Raw genomic sequence first — 14,112 nt, forward strand, 5'->3', positions numbered from 1 at the left:
GTTCAGAGAACGCCCGAAGGAAGCAGGCCACCTCGGCCCCTTATATTTTGGGTTATAAAAAATATTTCTCTTTTACATGCTTGCCCTCTCTTCTTGCAGCATGCGAGAGAAAAGGAAGTAAAGGGGTGATCGAAGGGTCGTGTGTGGGAGTAGGACAACGGGCGCAGGGGCGGAAGTACCATCTCATCCACTTGAACCGGCTGAGGAGGAAGAAGATATAGCCCAATGTGGCGAAAAGAAAAGAGACTGACTAAATGCTGGGGAGGATGGGGAGAATTGCCATCCAGGGGAAGGAACTGTCGCGGGGGACGCCTCGACTACGGAGGATCTGGTGGTGGAGAGACGCAGGGTAAGATAAGGAAAAATTTCTCCACATCCTCCCCAGTTTGCGCCCCGGGCCCTTTGCGTTCTTGTGATTTCGCAGAGGCCGAAGAGAGAGAAGACATGGGGGGGGATCTCCGTCTACCTCTTTCCATCGTCTTTTACGTTCCTGCCCTTTGTCCACACCGCCCGTCGCTTTGGATTGGGCTCTACCTGAATGCGGGTGGGGGAGAATTCCGTTCTCTCCTCCCGTAGAAGTTTGGAGAGGGGGATGCCAGCTGTTTTTTCCTTCCCTCGACGGCAAAGAGTTGAAAAGAGAGGCGGGCACCCCCTCTCCAATGATGCCCATCCTCCTCTGAGAGCGCCTCTTGTAGACCCCCCTCAATCTCTCACATCTCCACACACGATACGACGCTTCTTTTGCCGGCATATATATATATATATAATTTCGGCAATACATTTGTCTAAAAAACATATTTAATTGATTAAAGTTTCAAGATCACATGTTAATATTAGCACGAGAAGAACCATTTCAAATGTGAGATGCTGATATATTATAACTGCCAGAATTTCGAATGCAAACGTACATGCTTTCTGTCGTACAGGTGCCGGATGTTAGTTTGTGGGGTGGAGTTCCCTGTCTGTTGTATTTGCTCAATTAGTACAGGGACGGCTAACGCTGCTTGGAAATGATGCTGGAGCTGTCTTCCAGTGATGTACCATGAGTATTCGATTGGAGAAACATCTGGCGATCTAATAGCCAAGGTAATATGTTGAAACTCTATACAGCATGTTGAGTTACAACGGCTATACGAGGGGGAGCATTGTCCTGTTGAATCCCCCTCCCCCTTATTGAATGCTGTTCCTGAAGGGCAACATAACAGGTTGAATTTTCAGACCGACGTACAAATTAGCATTCAGGATACATAGGATAACCATGAACCTGTTATCATACGAAATTGTTCCCCACACGATGACACCAGGTGTAGGTCCAGTGTGTCTAGGCTGCAGACAGGTTGCAGGTGCCCACCTGTTCTCCTTATACCCAACACACATACACCAAATTCGTAATCATCGACGATTTCACTCCCAAATCAATCACACATATTTAAAATACTGAATCACTATTCAAAAGATGCATAGCCTTCTCCATCTCGACGGCGCATGTTTTGGCCCATTATTGCTCATTTTTTAGATAACACAATCACGTATAAATCAAACACAAAATCGTGATCTGTATCACTTGATTTTATTTTCAACACTCACAGGAATACACTAAAGGGTTATATCATTTGGCCACTTGATGACGTTAAAAATTAGTTAGGCGGAGTGTTCTGCTAACTTATTGGCGCCAATACCTATCATATTGTAGATATCTTATTTATTTGTTGCTTTGTGAATTATATTGTCAAAAGTAGTGCAAGTTATAAGAAGAATGAACGACATATGAATCAGATATCTGAAAATAAATGAATTTAATGTCTTCGACATCCATTGCAGTCAGTCTATCAAAAATTATTTGCAAAATAAAGCCTCTTATTGACCTACCACCTTCTCGATTATTTTGCTTTGCAAACCGCTTTAACCGTTACTTGGATATTTCGACAGTTATATTAACTTTAAGGTACTTTTTAAACAAATATGTTCGATAATGCTAATTTCTCTACAACTATCCTGACGTGGTGAAGACTTTTGCCTAGAAAACTCTGCCGCCTGAGGGGGGGGGGCTAATTGCCTCCCTATTACACCACCATTGTTTACAAGCAAAATTTGAATTATTTTAAATAATTTTCTTCCTATGTTCTCGCATTTTCTGCAAATTTTTTTTACAAATATATTATGAGATACAGATGTATAATCCACGATTTTTTGAATAACAAATAATTTTGCTATTGTTATTTTTAAATATTTGCTCCAAATATCTGTTATTTCAATCATATTATTAATTAAAAATTATTAATTAGTATGAAATATAAAATTTATTATTTGTAATTAATACCTAATTTACTAATTTAATTAACGTGTGATTGAATTAATTTATCTATTTCAGCTTACTTCTTAAATTTGATTTTTTTGAAAACTATTTATTTAATCTCTTTATTGGTGTAAACCATTTTCTGAAAAATTGGAAATAAATATAAATGTCATTTCTTCAAAATGTTTACTTTAGTTCTATATTCTACAAATAGATGGCGCCAGCAGTAACCGGAATATATACAATAAAAGTCATGTCACAAGCAATTAAAAATAATTTTCATGGAATAGTGCATCGTCAAATGCGAATATCGGAAAGTCAAGGTCACTCCCATGAAGTGGAGGGGCGACTTCGCACTTTCCAGTGAAGTTACCGCTTCGATAAATTTCAGTGATATGCAATTCATTGATACCATAATTCCACGAATAACCGGTCCGTTGACTTCAGTAGATAAGGAACTTCCCCTATGCTTGATTGAACTCTTGTTCGAGAGCTTGGACAGAACGTAGCGATTGTTATTTTCTATAGTGATCCAAGACCTATAATCGGAATTTTACCAGTAAGATCGTATCAAGGATTTGAATCACACTCTTCTTTGAAAAGTATTGATCACTGGTATTTGTGATTTTTTGATATTGTTTACGTACTAACCGCTCGTAAAATATTCGTCATCCCTATTCTGAGAATTGTTTTTCGTCAATCTATATAAGTGCATGTTTTCCTTGCCTTCGTTTCAATAAATCGCCTTTTAGTCAAAACATTCTGAATTTCTTTACTTAGAAATTATACTTTCAAAGAGAAAACTCTTTGGAATCGACATTCACCATGCAACCTTCCAATTCATCGATTATTGAAGGGAAGAAGTATGAGAAAAATATTCCTACAATGAAGCTTATTTGTCAAGGTCAAATTCCCTTCTTTTACTCTGTGATACTGCAATTCTTCCAAACCCCTTCTACTTTTCTACGCGAGTTCGCAAATTGTACAGACTAACTCTATGGCAAAGGATACCGACGTGCTCTGATTGGTTTAAGCCTTGGCATCTTTTTGTCAATGTTTTGCACTCATAATAGTGTAGTTATCGCTTATTTGGCTCAAACCTTGGAAAACTGTGCCAAACTGTTTCCGATCTTTGTTGATATTCTTGAATCAATCCATTCCTAAAACATGTGTTACAGAAATGCAAGAAATAAGTATTCAAAAGAAATGTATAAACTATTTATATATTTATAAAACTTAATATTAAGTTAATAACAAATATCATGATTAATACTTAGATTGTTAATAACTATATGAATCTAAATATCTTAACAAATATAGCACATTTGCAGATAGACATCTTATGGTAATAATTTGAATACGAAATTAATAAATAAATATCTCCTTATTTTATTTTGCATGAATATTCAATAAGAATTATAATGATTTCTATTCCGTTTAATGCCGTCTAAATATCTTACTAAATACAGTATATTTGCATATAAATATTTTATGCTAATGATTTTAACGTGAAAATATAATTAAAAAAATTGGCCGATCATTTCCCGTAAAATAAAAGCTTAATTTTCAAGTCTTATTTTAATAATACTTCACAGAAAAATTGCTGCCTGTGCTAATTTTTTATTTACAAGATCTGAAATACGAAAACTACCTCTATTCTCATCAATCTCAATTATTTTATAATTGTATTTCTCTGGAAGATTTAATTCCTCCATTTTGAAAAATGGCAGGCAAAAAAATACGTAGAAACCAAACAATGCAACAATTACAGCATAGAAAATCTGTGCGAAAGAAATCGACCAATCAGAGCACGTCGGTATCCTTTGCCATAGAGTTAGTCTGTACAAATTGCGAACTCGCCTTTTCTACCACCTTCTTGCTGACAAACCGCAACCGAGAATGCAGGATTCCCCCACTCCCGATGGTTCTCGAATGAAAATAGCTGGTTTCACAAAGTCGTTTACGAACGAATGACATTTTCAGAATATGGCGAACTGAATCATTGCGTTCACTTAGATGATCCGTTCGTTCACGAACTACTTATCTCTATTATCAGAATTTCTTTTTCATGCCGGTACGAGAAAAGGTAAATATATTCTTTCATTAACTAAATTATTAATTCTTTTCTATATTAATTTTTATTTTCTATATCTATTATATTCTTTTATTACCTATTTATTAATTCTTCCATTTTAAACAAGGATTAAAGAGTATCGATGCTATCTAAAGTAACAGAATTACCGTAAAAAGATCAAAATTATTCATGCAACTCCTTTCTCTGTCCATCAATTTTCGGAAAAGAAAGGAAGGGGGAGGAAGGAAGAGAATTGATCAGAGCCTAATATTCGCATCTCCAAAAATACCCTCCACTTCACTCTCAACGAGCATCCAGAACGATGGCAAAATAACTGCATATTTTCCATCATTGTTCCCTATGACTGAAATAAAAACGAGTGGATCTTTCAACTGAACTAGTTTTCCTATCTCTACTTTCTACTAATTTCTGAGGTTTCATAAAAAAGTGAATATATTTTTCAATAATTAATCATCGAATTTCGCATGCTAATAGCCTCTTTCATAAATGTTTGCCTCTGGCAAGCAATTAATGTTTAAATACCTTTTTTAATAATTAAAAGTTAAATACATTTCAAAATTTATATGTAACTGTCATTGTTTTGTCATTTTTTGCTTTAATGACGAACATTTTTAATTTTTCATTAAAAATTATGAATATTTCTTTAAATGGACATTTAAATATATTTAAACTTAAAAAGAATACTGTAAATGAAAAAATAACAAGAAGTTCTATCTGAAGTAATTTCAGTTTCATATGAACATTATTTGGTGTTATTAGTACTTGAATAGCATAAAGCGCAATTGATCGCGTGACCGTGACCATGTTCATTGGGGCAGATAGAAAATGGCTGTCTGTATAGCTTAGGGATTGTTGTTATTGTATCTTTAAAAATTATCCTAAGCATTTTTTTTAACTTATTAGGTTTTTTTTTTACTCTTCAAGAAAAATTTTAGATATTAAAATTTTATTTTAATCGAAAAACTTCTAATGTTCCTTCTTATATGCCTGTGCATATGAAAATTTCGAAATTTTTTGAATGTGTTGGTGTTCCTGGGTAAAAAGTTGTCCTCTTGTCACTTCTTTTTCTTTTTTCTTTTTATTCTTTTGAATGTATTAGATTGTCATCTTTGCAGATAGTTATTTGTATAAATCATCTGAACGAGCAACATAGAAATTCGTTTCCACTAAAACAAAAAAGAAAATTAAAATCGCCGCAATGAACTTGCCACACGAACCCCCAGCTGAAGACAGCATTAAAGTCGTCTGCCGTTTTCGGCCTTTAAACGATGCTGAAGAAAAGGCTGGAAGTAAATTCATTGCTAAATTCCCACCTGGTACAGAGGAATGTCTTTCCTTTACGGTAAGTCAAAATTAAAATTCTTTTTGGCAGCAAAATCCGTGGGTGTTATCATTGCCACATCATATATGTAATGACAATAAATATCGAATTTAGCAACCAACTTTTAAACGCAAATACTCAGTGACTTTATTTAACTCTTACAAGAATAAGGCAACTATTCTTATCATATATTAGGTATTTTAAAGTATAAAATGTAAGCCTTCTTATTGTATACAAATTTATGAAAATTTTAAGAAGTAATGTCTCTTTATATTTATTAAAGCCTTTGAAAAGTATTTACTAATACTAGTAAAAGCAGGTTTAGAGAAATTATTTGTCATGAATTAATTATGATTTAGTACTTTACATGAAGGAATGACAGCCTTTTCTGCTAAAAATCCCAATTTCTCCATTTCAATAATAATGATTGTACTTTGTATAACAATTATTAGAATCATTCATTTTGTATGATTTGTATCATCATTACCCTCTTTATATCATTGATAACCTTTTATTTATATTTGTAACATTTACTTTTTGCATGACTTAAAGTAGTGACATTTCATATCATAATTCTTGGAGTTTTGTAACTATGTACTAGGTAGTAATTCATTTCTTTATTATCAAAATTTTAATATTACAACTATACATAATTTAATACTTTGTAAGTGAAAACAAAATGAATTAGTTTTACCTTATGCTGTTCTAGTTTTGTGTCATATTTTAACAATTATTAAGTTTTATAATTTAACTCTGAATATAAGTTTTATATATAATATAAGTATATATAAGTTTTATTTATAAGCTTCTTTTCTTACTACTATATATGTGTATGTATTGCAGATTTTTTACTTCATATGTAATATGTGCAGTAAAATGTAATATGTGTTCATTTAGTTTTACTTCTTAAAAAATTTTCTTCGAGGGAAAAATGTTTAAAAATGGGAATGCCTTTATTTTATTTTGGTATATCCTCTGAAAATTGAAAACTGAAAAGGCAATTGTGTCGGATTATCAGCGGTTTTAAATAGCATGCTTAAAAATATCTAAATTAGTGTTAAAATTCATGTACCAAAATAAGTTCGAGATGTTGCAGTCTTTATAAACAAGCCACTCCTGCTTTGTAGCTAGATATTGTGAAAGTCTTTGAATATTTTCTTCTGCATTGTATTTTCTTCAGTAATTTAAAAATTTATTGCTTTGCTGTTATTATTTAGTGTTTTTTTAAATTATTAATTGTACTTCAATATTTGCAGCTTTGTGTGTAAATGCTGTAATTAGATACATTTTAATTGAGTGTTTGCTGTATTTAGTAATTTCCCATGGGAAAACCATGAAAATACTGAGAATTTAAAAATTATCTTAAAAAAAAGAGAGAGAGAAGCGTAAGAGAATAGAATAAATTCTTCTGATAGGAAGAGCAGTATTCAATTTGTGAAGGCATCATGGTGGTATTTAGTTGCTCACATTCGAGTTTATTGAATGATTTGTTCAGTATTTGAGAAAATGTGATCTCATTCAGTGTAGATTAGATTTTTTTTTTAAACAATGAGCTGCTCAAAATTTATGTTTAATACAGATAGGACGGATACAAATTTGAATACTAATTTCGTTGAATGGATTTGACAAGTCCCGCAAAATCCGTTAGCTGCGTACTGCTCTCTTTGTGAGAAAATAATAAGCATAAGTAATATGGAAGAACAGGCACTTATTGGTCATGTCAAAAGAAAAGAAAATTGCGTGCTAGTTTAAAAAAGTCATAATTGTTATTGGAAGTATCTAAAAGGAATATAAGGGTCATTTTTAAAATTCGGTGCCATTTGGAAATTGAAAAGACAAAAATAAAAAATTTTTAAATTTTAAAATTTTTTTTAATATTATTAAACAGACATTATTTCTGTATATTACTTGAATATTTTTGATACATTTTTTTCTTTTATATATTTTTAATTGATGTTTTTTTGGTCAGATATGATGAAAATTGTCATGTCTGTTACCGGACATTTTTCTTGTAATTTTTGTATTTCAGTTCAGTGTACAATAATGTAAAGCTATATTTAATATAAGTATAGAGTCATTTTACCCATATAATAAAGACTTTTGAATAAAAAAATATTTCTTATGGTATTTTTATACTTTTGTTTGTCATGTCTGTTACTAATATAGAATTCTTACAAGGATTTTTTTAATATAAAATACTATAAAAAACAATTAATGCAAAATGTCTGTCATTCTTATATATACTAGGCAGAGTCAATTAATATGTAACTCTAATTGTAGCAATATTATGTCAATTTAAACTTTTTAAGGAAAATTTTGAAATGGTAACAGACATGACACCAAGTAACAGACGTGACACTGAGTAACAGACATGACATAAATTCAGGAGCCAAATTTTGATGTAAAGCTTGAAAGGTAGAATTAAGCTAAAATGTGTTTCTCTTTTAGTACATAACTTTTTACTATAAAATAAAAAATAAAAAAACAAATATGTATAGATTATTTGAAATTCACAGATACAGAATTGGAACATGTGTACACATTTTATTTTTTAGTATTTTCTTGAGTTACAATGCTATTTATTCAACATCATATTTAGAGAGATCCACATCAAACATCAAATATTGTAATTGGCGAAAAGAGCATCCAGTTAGATTTGGATTTGGAAGTTTCATTACAATATCCTCTGCTTCAATATTATATTCTTTATCATCCTCTCAAAAAAACTTTGCATGATTCCTGACTTTTTTTAAATACTTAACTGTAAAATTGTTGTCCTGGATGTCGATTATTTCTGAAACGAAATATTTTATCAATCGTTTACCCTCCAATTTTACAAGTACGAAGCTTTCTTCTTGAATATCTTGTTGAAAATTGTTGGATAAAGGAGAAGAAAAAGATTTACAATTATTTTCTGCGTTATTTATTGTCATGGCTGTGCTTTCTTGTTCATTTTCTTTTAATGCAAATACATTAACTATAAAACAGTCACAGACATTTTTCTGTCTGCAGAAACAGCTTAAATCCCTAAAAAACATTGAGTCGTTCCCAAAAGAAAAAATTTGATGTACGCTCATCGTTCCTTTTAAAACCGGAATATCAGATGGAATTATTTTTTGAAACATTTCTACCTCTGTTTCACAGATATAATGAAGCTGAATGTTTGTTTTATTTATTAAAACATTAAACAGAGTTTTTTCATCGGGTATATCTGTCCCCTGTGCAACTATTTTGTCAGCAGCTCTCTTAATGGCCCCCCCTATTCCATCAGCAGCACCCTTGCCGTGACCAGCCTCAAAAAAAGACCATGATCCATACTTATAACCATTATTTGCTATATGCTCATTCAAAAGGAAGAAATTTTTCTTCTGCCGATATTGTGTGGTAGGGCCATCAGAAAAAAAATGGATAATTTCAACTTTGGGGGAAATTCTCTTAAGCTCGTTGAATATTGGCTGAAGGTGAGCCCAAATTGCTGCAGGACCATGGTCGTAACATTCGGAAATTGTGCAGAACGAAATTGGTTCATGCTGGTTTCTTAGATATAAAACGAAAGTATGCAGAGTTGCCTGCTTTCTCGATCCTCCGAAAAGAAATGCCTGCACTTCTGTAGCATGTTTGCACACGTAATTTTCAGAAATAAAGTTTAATAAAGCAAATGATTTGATAACATTGCAAACATTAATCAATTCAGTAAATACAATGTGATAATAAAAAACAAAGAAGATAAGAGAAAAAATGAAAACTGTAACAAATATGCGCTTTTAAAAAGTAAGAACTTACATTTATTCCTTCCCCCATCCACCCTTAAAAAATTCTTCCTAAAACATCAACTAAATTTTAAACAAAACAAACCCAAAAATTGAATCATATTTCAAATCTTGAAGCATGTCAAGTCTGTTACCAAAATTGTCATGTCTGTTACTATATAGAGTAACAGACATGAATTGTCATGTCTGTTACTATATAGAGTAACAGACATGACCAGTAACAGACATGACATTTCAAAGTACAAAAATTAAGGAAACTAAATAATTCCATAAAAACATGAAAATAAATTTTAATTAAAATTAAAAACCTAAAAATCTAAATTAATCAGTTGAATAAATTAATAAATAAATATATTTTATACAAAATATTAAGGTAACAGACATGACATGCAATAAAAATACTTAACACAAAAAGGCTTCAGCTTCTTCAATCAAACATCAAACATTCAAGATGGCTGCTTGCACTTCTTTCTTAGAACATGTTTCACTGGTATACAAGTGTTGTCATTTCAAAATTTCAATCTTGTTGCTTAAAATGTTGAAAATATTGTATGGTAACAGACATGACTTAATGTCTGGACAGCTGTATTTAATTGGTAAAAATCATCTATTCTTCTTAAAAGGTTATTAAAACCTTCTTTATAACATAATTACAAGTATATTTCACAATAAAAAAATATGTCAGAATAAAAATTTTAATTTTTGGAAAGTAATGCAGCAAAAAACATTTTGAGTTTTATGATTTGGACAGCTGAATTTTTGTTTCCTCTCAACTTCTTTATTAGAAAAAAAATAAAAAAATCAGATGAATTATTTTAATTTTATTGTTTCTCCACTGGAAATTGCCTGCTAAAAAGCATGGTAAAAAGAAAAATCATTTAAACTTTATAACATCTTGCAAAAAAAATGTGTTTCACATGGACAACAAATGGTGCCGAATTTTGAAAATGACCCATAAAGGATATGTCAAATCCAAAAATGTTGAATTTGATGTCCGAAAATGAGCCAATTTGAACTTTTGGTAAAATTGTAGTTCAGTGTGCCCCTTGCTGCAGTAAGGATGCCAAGTCGCTAATAAAAATAATGGACAAAATAAACAAGCACTTCTGGGAATCAGTTACAGTTACCACTTTCTGCATTAAAATTATGATCTTTACCAATAAGTGTTGTTTTATCGGAGATTTTTTTTTTTTAACGTTTGGTATCACTATTGCTGCTTATCTTAACAATTTTGAAATAAAGAAGTTTTTTTAAACTGTGTGTTATCTGTTGTTTAGATAGATTCATCATTCCAAAGAACAGTTTTCCACAGTCCAATAACGTTAAGCTCTGCACCATTGCAATCGATGTTTCGCATTCTGTGGAGTGATGTTCAGCTTGTGCGCGGCTGCACGACCATGGAATCCCAAGTTTTTTAACTCTCGATGAACAGTCCTGCTGTTAACTCTAATGCTTGATGAGCTTTGGAACTCCTGAAAAATTTCCATCTAATGAGGACTTGCCATTTTGTTTCACTATCCTTTTCAGAGTTCGGCGGCTGCGTTCACCAAGTTTTTTGGGCTTGCCAATTTGTTTTTCTGCAGTTTCACTGCCTCAATGTTTCCACTTCACTTACATCATTTACAGTGGATTTAGCATCTGTAGAATATCCACAATTTCACGAACTGATTTCTCGCAAAGGTGGCTTTCCACTATACTGCCACAATCAAATGCACTAAGTTCCTTTGACTTACTCATTGCCTCACAAACGCATAAATACAACCTGACAAACCACTAGTTGCGCTTTTATAGCTTTTTATTACACATTAAATTGCATTGCTCTTCAGAACCACTTTTTCCGTATATTTTTGACCAGATAGTGTAGTATGGTAATTGATGATTTTATGTTTCGGAAAATCGCATATACTTAAAAAAAATAATTATAAATTTTGAAAAGTTTCAAGTGTATTTAGCAATGAACATTTTACTTTATATTAGAATATAAACAACCTTTTATATAAATTATGAAATAATTACAATTAATTATAAAAATTATGATTAATTATACAACTGTTAATTATACTAACATTAAATTAGACAATTACCTCGCTTTGTTCCAGATAATTTCATATTAATTACTTACATAAATTTAAAACAAATGAAATGAAGACAATTTTTGTTTGTCTTGCATGATTCCGTTTTAGATTTCTTAATTTTCTTTCTTCTGCAGTCATTAGACATACAATAATTATTTAGTTTTTTTCTATTTGATTTGCATTATTCTTTGCATACATATGACAGGAATATCAGATATTTTCTATATTCTGGGTATTCAAATGATTTCCAGTTTAGTGAGTTATTTTTTGAATTTGTTTTCAAAAATTAAATGTAATAATACTAAATATTACCAATTTGGTGTTAGGCGTGTTAATGTAAGGAACTTGAATTAATTTCTACCTATGTGAAATGAACTGTTACTATAGTAACCTGTTTCTTTAGTGACCGCCATAAACATAGACATTTGTCTGGAATTGTTCTCATAGTGGACACGCCGTAATTTCTATGGCTTGCCAATGGGTATTGATGTTTATATCTTTAAAACTATTATGTTACAAAAAGGATTTTTGTATAACCTTAAGAGACACAAAAAAAATTATATTTTAATGATACCAATTCCATTTCTGTACAATTCCCCCCCCCCCCCCCCTTGATTTTAATATTTTGTATATAAAGTGCAACAGTGTTTTTAAATGTTATGGTAGAATTGAAACACATCCATCAAAACATTAAATCATATACTTTTAACTCCATAGTTGGGTTTTCATTCATATCTTTTAGCTATATCAAATTACAAAATGATTTTTTTTAAAAATCTATTTCATATTAAACATTTAACAAGCTAAAAAAAATTTGTAATTTGGGCAAACAAGCTTTTCGTTATAAATGGCTAGTTACTTAGAATTTCCAATTTATTGGTAAAATTTGAATAAAAAATATTTTTAATATTAACAATATTTTTGATTCAAATTTTTACAATATTAGAAATATTAGCTTTATTATTATTACTAAATTGCTAATATTAGAAAGTATTGTCCAAATTTCTATAATGTGAGGATCAAGATCGAAAGATTGTGTAGATAATAGTGGAAGACAGTGTAAAATAATTTCCATTTTAATTATGATTGTAAAACTTAAATACATAATATTGCATTTTTATAAAAATTGCACTGAATATTTAAATACTTACCTTCTAAACCTTAAATGCAAACCTTCTAGACCATTAATTGGACTTCTACATGTGACAAATTGTCAAAAAAGCATTCAAGTTTAATGCAGCTTAGTCTAGCCATTACAGTTGTCATAAATTGTTCTAATTTGAATTCAGAGTATTCCTTTTTCTTTTAAAATGGTGCTGAATGGATTTGATATCTGGTTTCATTCAAAACTTATTTTACTTTATGTTTAGTTTTCATATGCTGGTATATTTCTTAAATAATTTGTTTTGAAACAAATTATTCCTTTTTCTTTTAAAATAGTGCTGAATGGATTTGGTATCTGTTTTCATTCAAAACTTATTTTAGTTTATTTTTAGTTTTCATATGCTTGTATATTTCTTAAATAATTTGTTCTGAAATTCAAATAATTAATGAGAAGGTTTTAATTCTGAACTAGTACCTTTTGAACTTAGTTGCATTTTGTGAAAACAAAATTTTACCTCTTCTCTTTCGATTATATATGTAATATTATTCAACAGAAGAAGGTTACCAATGCATGACTTTCAAAAAGATCCCCCCCCCCAAAAAAAAAATACTATTTAACCTACATAATATTGCCTTCATTTGAAATAAGAACTGCAAAAAATAATTCTTGCATTGATAAATAGATAACTAAGATTAGTTTGGTTAAATGGAATGTTTCCCATCATTTATTAGCACTTTTTTACTTTTCTTTTTCACAAATTATGTTTCTTTGAATTATATTTTTGCTTTTGTCTAACTTTTTGTAACAAGAATTTTTATTGGAATGGGATTTCACACAATATAATCTCTTCATTAAATACTTGGGCTAAATGATTTTCCACTTTAATGTTATGATTAAAAAAAAAGAAATGCATGATTTTTTTGGATTATAAACTGTAACTTTAGTAAACTCTAAAATAAATAAAATTCTTTACTAGTTGTATATTATTAAATTTTGTAGCAATGTGATAAGTTATCATGTAGGAACTTTAAATAATATTTTTTATAAACATGGTAACTAATATTTTTTACTGGTTTGCTTGGATTTATATTTGCTGACATTTTCAATTATATACTTTATAATTGTCTTCAGAAAAAAAAAAAAAGATATGCTGCCAATTTTGATTGTTATAAAATTTGTACTATTATAGTAGCCTTATGCCATTTTGTTCATCATATTTCGGATCTTTCGAATTTTCTTTCAGCTTTCATAAAATTTGAACTTTAAATTGAAACAGGTTATGTTAATATGAAAACATTTTTTGAGGCATATTAAAACATATTAAAAGCATATATTGAGGCATCAAGCATATTAAAAAAAATATATATATTAAACAAAATTGCTTGGCATTAAAGTCTTGTATATAGGATAATTTTCATAATTTATACAAAATCTCATAGAATTATTCATT

At 30.5% G+C, this 14,112-nt stretch overlaps 1 protein-coding gene across 3 annotated transcripts in view; it reads left to right on the forward strand.

Moving 5' to 3' along the window:
• Positions 1-5,200: 5,200 nt before the first annotated feature.
• Positions 5,201-14,112, forward strand: part of LOC129963884 (kinesin heavy chain-like) — a 95,479-nt gene continuing 86,567 nt past the window's right edge. The window contains exons 1-2 of one of the 3 annotated variants that reach the window (XR_008784038.1): positions 5,201-5,427; positions 5,507-5,733. Coding sequence is in view for 1 of the 3 variants with exons in the window: in XM_056078481.1 (XP_055934456.1) it covers positions 5,590-5,733 (144 nt within the window). In the remaining 2 variants the exon portion in view is untranslated. Of the gene's footprint in view, positions 5,734-14,112 lie in introns of all 3 variants that reach the window. The other 2 variants (XR_008784039.1, XM_056078481.1) reach the window with 2 other exon arrangements.

This window comes from Argiope bruennichi, chromosome 1 (assembly GCF_947563725.1).
Source record: "Argiope bruennichi chromosome 1, qqArgBrue1.1, whole genome shotgun sequence".
NCBI lineage: Eukaryota > Metazoa > Arthropoda > Arachnida > Araneae > Araneidae > Argiope > Argiope bruennichi.